General features: G+C 40.6%; 1 protein-coding gene across 1 annotated transcript; it reads right to left on the bottom strand.

The window, feature by feature from the left end:
- Nucleotides 1–1,718: 1,718 nt before the first annotated feature.
- Nucleotides 1,719–5,538, bottom strand: Mss51 (MSS51 mitochondrial translational activator). The gene is given in 7 exon segments (XM_051174514.1): nt 1,719–2,019; nt 2,333–2,426; nt 3,085–3,211; nt 3,213–3,652; nt 4,042–4,166; nt 4,765–4,920; nt 5,174–5,538. Coding segments are annotated over 7 exon segments (1,434 nt in total). The 5' UTR covers nt 5,392–5,538; the 3' UTR covers nt 1,719–1,745.
- Nucleotides 5,539–13,713: the final 8,175 nt, after the last annotated feature.

The following is a 13,713-nucleotide window of genomic DNA, read 5'->3' as shown; positions in this document are numbered from 1 at the left end:
TATTTATACACGGTGACGTGGTTGGGTCGAGGTTAGAGGTCAACCAACCTTTCATCTGGTTTTTTGGTTTTAAGGTTGGTCTCACTGGGACTGCTAGCCAGTGAGCTCCTGGGATTCCTGTGTTGCATTTCCACATGACTGAGCTATCTCCCCAGCATGCCCTTCACTTTCACAAGAAAAGCATGTATTTGGGTATGTATGCTAAGCACAGCTTGTAGGAATTGGTTCTCTTCCTCTACCATGTTTCCAGAGATGGAATTCAGGTTTTAAGGCTTTGAGGTAAGCACTCAGGTCAGGTGTGGAGGGAAGTGCCTTCACACCTCAGCACACTCCAACTCCACTACACACATTCCTTTAATGTATATTTGTGTAAGATGTATGTATTCTTGTGGACACATGTGGAAGTCATAAGACAACTCGGTGGAGACATTTGTCCCTTTGCACCTTGTAGGTTCTGAGAACGAAACCCTGTTTTGCAGGCTTGGCTGCAAGGCCCATTAAACACTGGGCCATCTCACTGGCCCAAGGCATTTCCAACTTTCTTGATGAGACATAAAACTTAAAATAAGATAATCTAACTTTTCCATTTTTATTTATTGTGTTATGGCTATGAGATAAAAGTACGCTGGCGACTGGAAGGCAAGGAATACCATAGAGTCACATAGCACAACAAACCTCACACAAGAGATTTATTTATTGGGAAAGGAACAAGAGGGAAGGTGGATATCTCTGCTCAGGTGAGCAGAGCAGAGAAACTGAACTTTATATAGGGATTTTTGGATGTGGGGTGGAGTTGAACTATCCAGGGTGGACTGGAATTGGAGGGATTATGTGGCCTGATCTTGGGCAAGCTCAAGGATTGGTGGGATTTTATAGAGACCCTTTCTCAAAAAACAAAAGCAAGGAAAAAAAAAAAAAAAGAGTGCATATGTCTGTTGGGGGAAGCAAAGTTATACCTGCACATGAAGGTCATGGCAAGGCTCTAAAGATGAACAGCTATGGATTCCCATGTGCCATGGTGTGGAAGATCCAAATAGCGGATGCTAATTACTCCCTTGGCAAGAAAGAATCCTCTAATTTTAAGGTCTTTAGTTCGGGTGAGTAGTATTTGATTGTAAATAGAAAACAAATTATTTAAGAAGCCCCAACATACCCATGTGCAGTGGCAAATGCATATATAGTTTCAACTTTGTTGAAGGCTGTGGCAAAAGCACAGTGAGCCATTCACACTCACACACACTCTACTCATAGCTAACTTTTTAGATATAAGTTAAATCAAGCTCACACAGGCTTGTAACTTGTGAGGCTGAGGCATATGTTAGTATATTCAAGGCCAACCTAGGCTACTTAATGATACTGTCTCAAAACAAACAAACAAATTACAAAAGAGGGCTGGGAACAATGTAACTCAAGTGGTAAAGCACCAGGACTAGGGGAAAAAACAAAAAACAGTCATGTCATATTGATTCTCATTGGTTTAGAATTTTTACTTGGACTGTGATTAAGATTTAATATTCAGTAGGTTACAATGTTGGCAACAATTCAACATCAACAGGGTGATCTGATTAAGCTTCCGTTTTTCAGGCATTCAGTTAGGATTTGCTTCAACTATTGAAAAACTATCAGCTTTTTCTTTTCTTTTTTTTTTTTTTTTCTTTCTTCTTTTGTTTTTTGAGACAGGATTTCTCTATGTAGTTTTGGAACCTGTCCTGGAACTCGATTTGTAGACCAGGCTGGCCTTGAACTCACAGAGATCCGCCTGCCTCTGCCTCCTGAGTGCTGGGATTAAAGGCGTGTGCCACCACCATCCGGCCTTTTTCTTCTAATTGTTTCTTATCTAGTTGGCAGGAGGAACTTCCAAGAAACATGATGTAGTAGGCACTGCTGTAAACTGGCTGCTTATTGGGGTTAGAATAGACCTGTTCAGGTTTGAGGGATGTGAAAGGATTTGCTCCACAAGCAATGATGGGTGTATCCAAGTTCACCAGGATCTGCAAAGAGGCTTCCAATTCCTGTTGGCTGGGGAAGAGAGAAAGAAAATCCCTCTAATAATTATTAAAGAGTAGAAATTGTTCAAGTGCATAGCAATTCATGATCAATTCCAAAACTTTCCTAAAGCTGTACTAGGCAAGGGTTATTTTTCCTTTCCAAATGTCTCACCAAATCCCAGATTATGTAACAAAGGATTGTTTCCAGAAATTTATTTTAGAGCCACATACAGGAAGGAAGAACACCTTCCTAAGATAGATGGACAAGGGGAATCAAAATGGGTTCATCTGTGTACAGGAAAAATCGAGTTAGGAATGGATCACAAACAGAAGTAGGTAAAAACCTGTAGACAGTAATCAGTGTAGGGATCTCATAGTCACGAAGCAGAAGCAGGGTAGGTAGCCAAGCTTCCATCAACACTGGGGTGGCGTGGAAACCTGAAGAACAAGAATGGAAACATGAAGAGATGGGAGAAAGACTGAGGTATAGCCTAAGGACACGACACTCCTTTGATTTTATCTACTCAACCCCCATGTTGTTCATGAACTACCTAAGTTCTTCAATAAAAGATCAACCAAGCTTATCATTACACTGTATTTAATGAGGACCAAAAGAAATGAATAAGGATCAAAAGAAAATAGATGTAAGTTGTCCTGGCTAGTTTTATGTCAACCTGACACAAGCTAAGAGTCATCTGAAAGGAAGGAACCTCAATTGAGAAAATGCCTCCATAAGATCAGGCTGTAAGGCAGTTTCTCTAATTAATTAGTGATTGATGGGGGAAGGTCCAGCCTATTGTGTGACTTTTATAGAGTCATGGGCTCTATAAAAAGAGCAGGTTGAGCAAGCCACAAGTATTAAGTCCATGGCCTCTGCATCAGCTCCACCTTCTGTTTCCTGTCCTTTTTGAATTCCTGTTCTCACTTCCTTCAGTGATGGACTACAAATGTGGAAGTATAAGTTGAATAAACCCTTTTTCCTTGACAACTTTCTTTTGGTCATAGTGTTTTCATCACAGCAACAGAAACCCTAACTGAATCATAGAGGCAAGGTGGTAAATGCACTTTAGCATTTCTTAGTATGAACAACTCTTACCTGGATGGGATGCAGCTACCAAATCTGGATGAGCTAGATTCCCAGTCTCTATCTGCTCCTCCCAGAAGTCATGATACAGGGCCTTGTGGCCAATAAGCTGAATTGTTCCAGGCTCCATGGGGTAAAGGTGAGGAATTCTGTAAAAGGTTAGCACTGCCATCCACTCCCACCATGATCACATGGAGGCCAAGGTGTTCAGGAAACATGTAGCCAAGCTCATCATAATCTCCAGAACCAATGAGAAATGTTTCCACGTGGGAAGCACCAACTACATGCAATGTGCTTCCCCCAGTCTTCCCAACATCTATAGCCAGAGTCCGAAGCCCTAGGCCCAGGGTCAAGGGCCGTGACAAAACATCTGTCATTAACCGCTTCAAAGAGCTGTGCAGGACATCTGGTTCTGGCTGTGGCTTTCCTAGACTGGCCCAAAGCATGGTCATAGCATGGCTACCTAGAACATCATTCAGCGTAGACTCTAGCTGTAAACCCCTCATAGAAAACCAGGAATCCCAATCCTGTATATCTTCTGCTGGCCATAGCCAAGGTCCTGAGGGTAGGACAAAATCACCTGTAAGGCAGAAGGAGTAAGTGAACAGGGCTGGAAAGAAGAAAGCACTGCTCTTGGCAAGGACCTGTGTTTGGTTCCCAGAAGCCAAACTAGGAAGCTCGGAATTGTCTGTAATATCAAGTCTAGGGGATGCCATGTCCTCTTTCAGCCTTGAGGGGCACTGCACTCATGTGCACAAATCCATACACAAATACCCATAATTTAAGAAATAATAATCCTTGGCTTCAAAATTCCCTCCTCAGTAATTCATATTTATTCTGCCAACCAGTAACTACAAATACCACATTCCTTGCCAGTTTTTCATTTTCCCCTTAAAACAACATGTTTTTATTTTTTTCCTATCCATAACCAACAAGGACCACTAAGATACAATTTCTTAATACCTCTACCTGTGACCAGAAGCCATTCCATGACACGATCCACGGCCACAAGACGGAGCACTTGATAAACCTTCCTATGTGCTGGCCAATCTGACCTTTGGCACTCCGTACCACAGTAATAGACATTACTGCACCTGAGAGAATGAACCAAAGAAACATGTCCCTGTATCACAAAGGTGACTGTGTGTGTCCAGGGAAGGGAACTGGATACCTGCAAATTTGAAGAAAGACCAATTAATAGGTGAGGATGGTATGGAGAAAAAAAGACAGGTGACAACCCAAATGTGGGAGGCACACTGGCAGGTGAAGCAAAAGAGATTAGGAATGGAATTCTTAAGAGTGCTGCTCCCATCTCTGCCTATCTAAAACAACTTATGTTTTTCACTTCTTTCAGGAAAAAAAACAAAACAAACAAACAAAAAAACCAAAACAAACAAAAACCAAAACCCCAAGCTTTGCTGATGCTTTCTCTTAACAGGTGTGATATCATCAACCTTCTCAGAGCAGATGTGCTCTTACACCATGTATACTCAAGAAGAAAGTAGGAAGGGTACCTGCTATTTCATCTCCTACAATACCAAAAATAAACAGGATTATAACTGGGGCCACACAAAATGAGGAACTATTAATTCTGAAAACAAACAAAAAACCCTTAGGGTTGTTTCTCTTTGAAGAAGGACTTAGTATAGGGTTATTTATGAATGTTCCTCCAGTAGCAACTCACAAAGTCACCTCTTACAGTGCCGGAGAACCTTGTGATCTGAAAGGCCATAAGGGAGTGCTTTACAGTAAGCACAGAATCTGAAGGTGTCCTCCATCCTCTGGAACATTTCTTGTGGAGACTGAAATCCAAAGCTTGATACTGGCATTCCCCCATCTACCACCAACCTGTAGAGACAGTATGAAAGAAACTGTACCAGGGGAGAGTATCTCTAAAGTCCCTTCTGTGCTTCCTCCACCTTGGATGGACACTTCGTAATCTTAGATGTATCCCACTCCCACTTTTCTTAAGCAATTATATGTCTTCTACACTAACAAGTGACAAAGGTCAGAATGAGAAAATTCCCAATTACACTTTTCCATCTTCTGATATGATGGTACCAAAGACACTAAGACCCCTTCCCACAAACTAGTCACTCACTTGTATTCTTCATAGTTTTTCATGTTCAGCTTTTGAAGGATCAACTGGGACAGACCTGGTACATTATTGTCCAAGGAAATGAAGCCAAGTGCATCAATGCTAGGGTCGGGTTTTGAGAGGGTTGGAGGATCCAGAGACACTTCTGTGGGTGGGATTACAACCATGGGAGTCACTGGTGGGGGTTTCTTATGCTTCCGCCGCTGTGAACGTGGAGCCATGTCCAGTGAACTTGGGGGTCAGATGTTAAACAGGAATGGAATTTGATATTTTCAGATGCCTGGCCTTTTACTTCTCATTCAAGTCTCTAAGGCGTAGGTATGAGAAAATTTATTAGTTACAGGCTACTTACTGCTATAAGCAGTTATAAAAAAATAGAGATCATCACTGGGCACATGGTGGCTTACTTCTGTAATACTAGTATTCGGGAGGCTAAGGAATACACAGAGTTCCTGGGCTGCATAGCAAGACCTCCCTCAAACAAAAATGAAAACAAAAACAAGAGAATAATGATATACAATATAATTAATGCATATGTGTGATATATGAAGTTCTATATTCAGGTAAATAAATGTACAAAGTAAGGAATTACAAAACCCTTAAAGAAGCAGCAGATAGGAACTGGGTTGATCAAAGTAGCCCCTAGACTTCTTGAAGAAGCAGGAGGGCACAGGTCATATAGACCCGCATGGCCACTAACTCATTATGTTGGTGAGGATGACTTTGAATTCCTGGTCTTCTGGCTCCATTTCCCAAGTGCTAGGACCACATCCATGAATGCTAGGTAAGCACTATACCATGTGAACTACATCCCCAGCCAAACGCTTTTATTATAAAAATACTCTTTTATAGTTTGTTTTGAAGCAGATTTTTATGTAGCCAGCTGTGTGCCACCCTATCTGCCTCAGCCCACAAACCATTAACTTAAAAAACAAGAAAGCAACACAAGTTTTTGACTATCCAAGTTATCAGAAGCTGGAAAATTAGCTAACCTTAACTTACCTAGTTATGGAGATAAGACAAAAATTCTTACTTTCCACATCAGCCTGTTCCACTGGCTCTCCTTTCCACCCTGTAGTGCTATGGCTGCTCTTTCCTGAGCTCCTTCTAAGCTAGTCTTACACCTCTAGTCATCATCATGATCATCCTCATCAGCCATGACATATACTTGGAGGGCAAGATGGTCAATGGCTAAATGGTAATATTGGTGGAAATGCCTCCACTAAAGATAAAAAAGAAATGGTATTTAAAACATAGTAATCATGGTGTTGATATTCATGAACCAGCTTCATCAAAAAAGTCTACAAGAAGTATATCAAAGATTGTATGAAACCACTCAAAAGCAAATGAGAAGAACAGAGAATAGGAACTGTAAGACAGAATGCAGAATAATTAAGCACATCTAAGCTAATTTAAGTAACTGCCAGTTTTTCAATGGGAACATAATCAAATGGCATGGTTTCAGTGCTAACATCAAGGTGGTGTGACTCTAGATAGGATTTTCTTTAAGGATAGTTTTTAAAAATGGAAAATGTTAACAACTAAGTATCTATTGCCTACCATGATATCTGGCTGATGCTTGTCATCCAAACAATACCAGGACTTAAGATAAATGGAACTTTTTTTTTTTTTTTTTTTTTTTTTTTTGGTTTTTTGAAACAGATTTCTCTGTGTAGCTTTGGAACCCATCCTGGAACTAGCTTTGTAGACCAGGTTAGCCTGGAACTCACAAGAGATCCTCCTGCCTCTGCCTACCGAGTGCTGGGATTAAAGGCATGTGCCACCAATGTCCGCGGCTTCATCTTGAATTTTTAAAGAATTTATTTTACATGTATGTGCATAAACGTAGATGCATGCTACAGCATGTATGTGGAATTTAGAGAACAACTTCTGGAGTTGTTCCCTGCCTTCCACCTTGTTTGAGGTGGGATCTCTCTTGTTATGTGCAATTCAGGCTAGGTGGACCACAACTTTTTAGGCGATTTTCCTGTCTCTTCCTTCTATCTTGGCCTAAGAGCAAGGAACTTTAGATGTGTACTATGGAATTGGGATTCCAGGGTTAAAATTCAGATCCTTAAGCTTGCTGAGCAAGTACTTTTACCCACTGAGTCACTTCATGGCCTGAAGTTTCTTTAGAAGCTTTTGAAATTTTTCTAAGTGTTTTTCTTGTACACAGATTACGTGTGTTGTATACACATACCAGATGTTGTGGAGATCAGAATAGGGGTCATATCCTTGGAACTGGAGAAACCTGATGCTAGAGAAATTTCCCAGGAATCCACAGGATGACCCCAACTAAGACCCCTAGAGGAGAGGGTGCTTAAACTAGCCTTACCCTATAATCACATTAGTGAATACCCTAACTGCCATCATAGAACCTTCATCCAGTAACTGATGGAAGTAAATGCAGAGATACACATCCAAGCACTTGGCTGAGCTACGGGAAGTACAGTCAAAGAGAGGGAGGAGAGATTACATGAGCAACAGGGTCAAGATCATAACAGGAAACCCACAGAAATAGTTGACCCCCAACTTGCAGAAGCTCATGGACTCTAGACCAAGAGCTGAAGATCCTGCCTCAGTTTTATAGCATGGTCTGTTTATAGCATAGCTCAGTTTATAGCAGTGGACCAGGATCTATCTATCCCTGGTGCATGAGCTGGCTTTCTGAAGGCCATTCCATATGGTGGGATGCCTTGCTCAGCCTTGATGTGTGTGTGTGTGTGTGTGTGTGTGTGTGTGTGTGTGTGTGTGTGTTGGTGGTGGTGGTGGTGATGGTGGTGGTGAGCTTGGTCCTGTCTGCCTCAACTGAATATGGCAAGCTTTGTTGACTCCCCATGAGAAGCCTTACCCTTTCTGAGGAGAGGATGGAGGTAGGTTAAAGGTAAGTGGAAGGGAGGGAGAAGAGGAGAGGTAGGGAAACTATAGTTGACATGTAAAATGGGGCAGGATATTTAAGTAGATGTTTTCTCCAAGAATATATGCAAATGAAAAATAAGCATGTTCACTTGTCATTAAGGAATTACCAATCAGAACTATAATGAAATTTCTTTACTTTGGTTTTTTTTTTTTGTTTGTTTGTTTTTGTTTTTGTTTTTTGACAAGGTTTCTGTAGCTTTGGAGCCTGTCCTGGAACTCGCTCTGTAGACCATGCTGGCCTCAAACACACAGAGATCTGCCTGCCTCTGCCTCCCGAGTGCTGGGGTTAAAGGCATGTACCACCACCATCTGATATGAAATATCTTTTCATCCCTCCATAAAGATGGCTATCAAAAAAGAAATAAAAAAGGAGGCCATGTATGGCTCTCACCCATTATCTCAATACTTCAGAAGCCGTACTGCCAAATTCTAGACCTGACTAGACTACACAGTGATTTCAAAGCCACCCAGGAATACAGTGTCTCACAAAAAGTAAAGAAAGAAGACGGAAGTAAAATAACAGAATTACTACATGATTAAACAATTTCATTCTTGGGTATGCATCTTCAAGCAACTGAAAATGGTTACCTAATTAATGTTTTCATATGAATGGCCATAACAACAGATAGTCAACAACTTGAAACAAATAAAAGTTCCAATAATGGAAGAAAAAATAGTGGGGAGTGAACTCAGAGACAGATTGAAAGTTATAAGGGACTGGATGGAGAGGAAATGAGGAATAACTGCCTCAGTCGAGTTTCTTAGGATGAAAATGTTTTAGATCTAGAGAGGTTCATAACACTGTGAATATACTTTAAAAAAAATAAATAAATCAAAGCCAGGTAGTGGTGGAGCCAGAGGCAAAGGCATGAGAATCTCTATGAGTTTGAGGCCAGCCTAGTTCCCAGAGTGGGTCCCAGGACAGCCAGAGCAACAGAAAAACTGTCTCAAAAAACCAAAATAAGTAACTTAAAAACAAAACCCAACTTTTTGAAAATATCCAAAACTGGCCTCAAACTTCCTATGGAGAATGAACTTCAAATTTTGATTTTTCTGTGTTTATCACCTGAGTGTTCCAATTACAAGTATTCATCCACATACTAGGTTTATGAGGGATAGGAATCAAACCCAGGGCTTCAAACATACCGGCAAAAACTCTACTGACTAAGCTACCACTAAATGCCATTTAATTGCTAACTTTTAAATTTTTAAATTTTATGTAATATGCGAATTCCTTTTCAACCTGGAAAAAAAAATCTGTGGACATGGAGAGGCTAAAGTTATTAATATCCAGGTTTACTGTCTCCAGGGACAAGGGAGGGACAGAGGATAAAAACATTGGCAGCAGTTGATTCTATGAAAGCAACATAACGAAGTTCATATTTTCTTATAAAATCATGTTTTCTTATAAAAATGGTCTGACATTCCATCCTTTTCAATCATATTTGTTAAAGGGAAGTCTCCCGAGCCATCATGGAGCTGGCAAAATCTAAACATTTCCAGAATCATTCAGCTTATACCCATCTTTTAAATGCTGCTCTTATAAATCCATGGCCTGAGGTTCATGGAGGAATCAGTATCTATTTTTCTCTTGCCTCTTTCTCCCTATCATTCCTTATGTTTCCACCCACTTCTAGTGTTTCCCCCAACCTCTGAGTGAATGGCTTGTTTCATAAAGCAGAAACAATGAAAGCTCATCTGTATTCTCTATATAACATTGGACCCAATGAAAACAGATAGTCTTAAGCTTTATAGGTCATGTCCCTGTACTAAAGAGTAGATGGGAGCACTTCTAAAATCCATTTCTAAGAACTGACTTGATTATACTTGTAATTTAACATTCCTTCCATGATACTAGAGATCAAACCCAAGGCTTTCTGTATACCAAGTATTCTGTCACTGAGCAAAACTCCCAGTCCATCTGTCTTTACTTTATTTAGAGACAGGGTTTCGTGTAGCCCAGGCTAGCCTTAAACTGTGTAGCTGAAGATGACCATCAACTTGATTCTTGTGTATCCACTTGCTAGTGCTGTAATTACAAGCATGCGCTACTGCACCCAATTTGTGCAGTGCTGGTGATTGAACCCAAGCCTTGATAAAAGTTAGACAAGCACTTTTAAACTATATCTAGCTCCTTGCTGTTCACTTTTAATCATCACACATACTCCAATGTTCAGTGTTTCCAGAATCACTACTTTATAGAAAAAGCATTTAAATGCTAGAACCATTCCCCAGGTAAAAGTAGATCTAACTGGACAGATGTACCGTCTTATATCCAAGGGTTTATACTGAACATCTTACTGAAACTGCCCATAACCTTTTGCCATAATGGAAGATAATTAATAATTAAGGTCAGAAAGATACTGCTTCATTTATGCATTTCTACGGATGTATTCCTCTAATGGCAGATTCACTCACAGAAATGTGTCTACATAGGAGGATGGGATAGTACTAAACAGAAATCAAGAAGAGCACACCAATTTAAGGAAAAACTAGTTACGGCAAATCCCTAATGTCACAAACTCCTCTAATATCCAGAGGACACTGATGACCTATGTTATAAATGTATTGGCCTCTCTGACAGGAAGGCTAGAAGGAAGGAATGAGAAGTCAGGTCATTATGTATATGAGAGTATGAGTATGAGTGTGTGTGAGAGTGTGTGTCCATTTCTGAATTTGTATACTGCAGACTCAAACCTTGGTTAAGCTTTCCCAGAGTCCCATGCTCCTCCAAGTTCAAGGGGTATAAACCGAGAAAAGAGAAAGAGGATGGAAACCCTGAAGATATGGAAGTTTAGGTAAAACTAAAAAGCACTCAAAAAACAAACAAACAAAAAACAGCCTTCAGCCTACTTTACCTACACAAGACATCTTCTAGCCACCCTGATGATTGAGAGAAAACACCAATGACTACAGAAATACAATCTGGCTTCTAGAAAAAACTCTTATCCTTCACCTCCACAGTCTAACCTAAATAATTAACCTATTCCTAAACACTACCCTCCCCTTTCTCCCTCCTTATTGACAAAAGTCACACTGTCTTGAACCCATCAGCAAATACATCTTTTAGATGGTGGTGGGAAGACAGGGGGAAGTTGGGCTCCTTGAAAAGGGTAGGGAGAGGCTTGCATGATGATGGGCATTTGTTCCAGCATTCAGGAAACTGAGGCAGGATGAGCATGAGTTGGAGGCCAATCTGGACAGTATCTCAAAAACCAAAGACCATAACCCCCAAATGTATGGAGAAGGTAGAGAAAATGGGGAAGTACATTTAGAATATTGCTATTCTTCTGGCCAGGTGGTAGTGGCACACACCTTTAATCCAAGCACTTGAGAGGCAGAGGCAAGCAGATCTCTGAGTTTGAGCTCAAACTGTTTTCCATGGTTAGTTCTAGGATAGTCAGAATTACACAGAAAAACCCTGTCCCGAGAAACAAAAAAATAACACTACTATTCTGACCACACTAGCTAATTAATCAGTGATTAACACTCTTCAGTGATACTTTACAGAATTATAAAATGAACTAAGTAGGCAGATTGATGGGAAAGTAACTTACCCCGCTAAGCCCTAGGCTTCTTTACTTCTCTCCTCCAAGTGAACGCTTGACCTCTTCAGATCTAGGTTGGGTCTTACTTGCAGCTGTTACTTCAAGTCACTTCTGAAAACTGCCGAAATGCTGGGTCTCAGTGACTTAAGTGTGCCCTGCCAACCAGACAGACAAGGCTGATTTCTCCCTAAGAAGGCAAGTTGGGACCTGGACAGCTGCTTGAGTTCTCTTTCTGACCTTTATTCTCTGCCAGGAGGGCTCAAGACTCTGTCAACACACCCCAACTCACCATAGCCAGGCAAGCTGAGGAAAGATGAAACCTATTTCCTGGATGTCTCTCAAGGTAGCATTTCTACTCTCACTTTACAGCTTCATTGTGTGTTTGGGGGGGGGGATCCCTTGGGATTAATTAAGAAATCAGTATTTGGCTGGATGGATAGACAAGCATTTTCTGCCACACAGTGACTAGCTACATATGTAATAGCCAGTTCTGTTGAGAAATTTGGTTGCTAAAAGTTTTCTTCCTACAGGATCCATTGGAGCAATCATCGTCCCATTTCAGCAGAAAGTAACCTTAAGATAACGACACCCCCTTTCCCTACCCTTGGAATTTTGGGATAATAGTCATCTTCTTTGGGTTGGTTTTAGTTATTTAGGGTTGGGTATGGAAGGTGATGCTTACACTTCTTTTAGACAGGAATAGGGAATGGTTGGGAAAGGTATGGTTTAGATGGGATATAGGTAGATTAGCCTATTTTCTTGTGAATTTGAGTAAGAGTGAGATAGTATTTTACAGCTTACATTGTTATATATTCTTATATGTGGTAAGCTATATAAAATTAAGTTTATGTTTTGTTATATTGTGTGAAATCTTTCCACTTATGATGTTTTATGCACATTATTTTTTACCATATTCTATGTATGTATACTTTTCTTGTATTCAAGACATTTTATATAATGATACAATTTGGGATATTTATCATACTGCCCTTTATAGTTCTACCTCTTGCCTTGACATTTATACTCTACCTCTATTTTAGGGATTTACATGTATATGTATATAGTTACATTGTTTAAATATTTGTTCCTGCTTTACTCGGGGAAGTTTTAATCAGTTTTTTAGCTAAGTTCCTGAGTATTACAGATTATCTTCACTCATGTTTCCTGTACCTATGAGATTAGTCAGATATAGATGCTTAATCTTCAATCACTTCATAGACATGCAGAACATGGATGGCATTTAAATGTTTTAATATTAGTACTCCGTTGACATGAGACACTGTTGCTCCTGACAGCACCGTGCACTTTCCCGAAAATATGTTGGACACTGTTGTTGCTCCTGCTGGAGTTCATTCTCGCCTCAGCTAATGGCCTGTTGGGCAAAGAATTGCCCCCACCTTGACCACTGATTTGGACATGCAGTCCTATGTGCTTGCAGGAGACAAATATAGAAGACTGCTTGACCTTGCCAAGTCAGGGTAAGACAGCCATTCTACCTCCCTGCTGTTGTTGTGGTCTGTCAAGTTCTCTTGGCCTTAGCCAAAACTGGGTGTACCAACGTTGCTGTGAGACCTAGGGTGACTGTCCAGGTGGCTTGCTGTTTCTGTTCTTGCTGCACCTTTTGGAAGTTGTCCATCCGCACTTCCTGTCTACCCTAGTATCATTATTTTCCTTCTCAGTTCTTGATGAGGTTGAAGATTAAACTATCACAACTATTATTCTCTCTTCCTAGTTGGATATATTAGGTACTAGACTTACGTTTTTCAGCTTAGGACAACTCTATTGTAAACTCCATTATGCCTTCACCCTAGGACTAGATATGTAGGTCATTTTGTTCTCGATTTTCCTTTTCTTAGAGCACACTTGTTATTCACTGTTTTGTATATAGTTTTGTATTAAGCCTAAATCTTTTCTTTAGACTAAAAGGGGAATTGTAGTGAGATAGTCCTTCTGTGGCACTGACCACGCCCATGGGGGGTGGAGCCATGGGCGGAAGTGACATGTGGAAGGAGGTCGGAGGAAGAGCTGGGTAAAGCTCTCTTGCTGGCTGGAGTCGGACAGGAGAGGATCCCTGGT

The sequence above is a fragment of the Phodopus roborovskii genome, unplaced genomic scaffold (assembly GCF_943737965.1).
Source record: "Phodopus roborovskii unplaced genomic scaffold, PHOROB, whole genome shotgun sequence".
Lineage (NCBI taxonomy): Eukaryota > Metazoa > Chordata > Mammalia > Rodentia > Cricetidae > Phodopus > Phodopus roborovskii.
The sequence above is the reverse complement of the archived record's forward strand: the minus strand, read 5'-3'. Positions and strand labels throughout refer to the sequence as shown.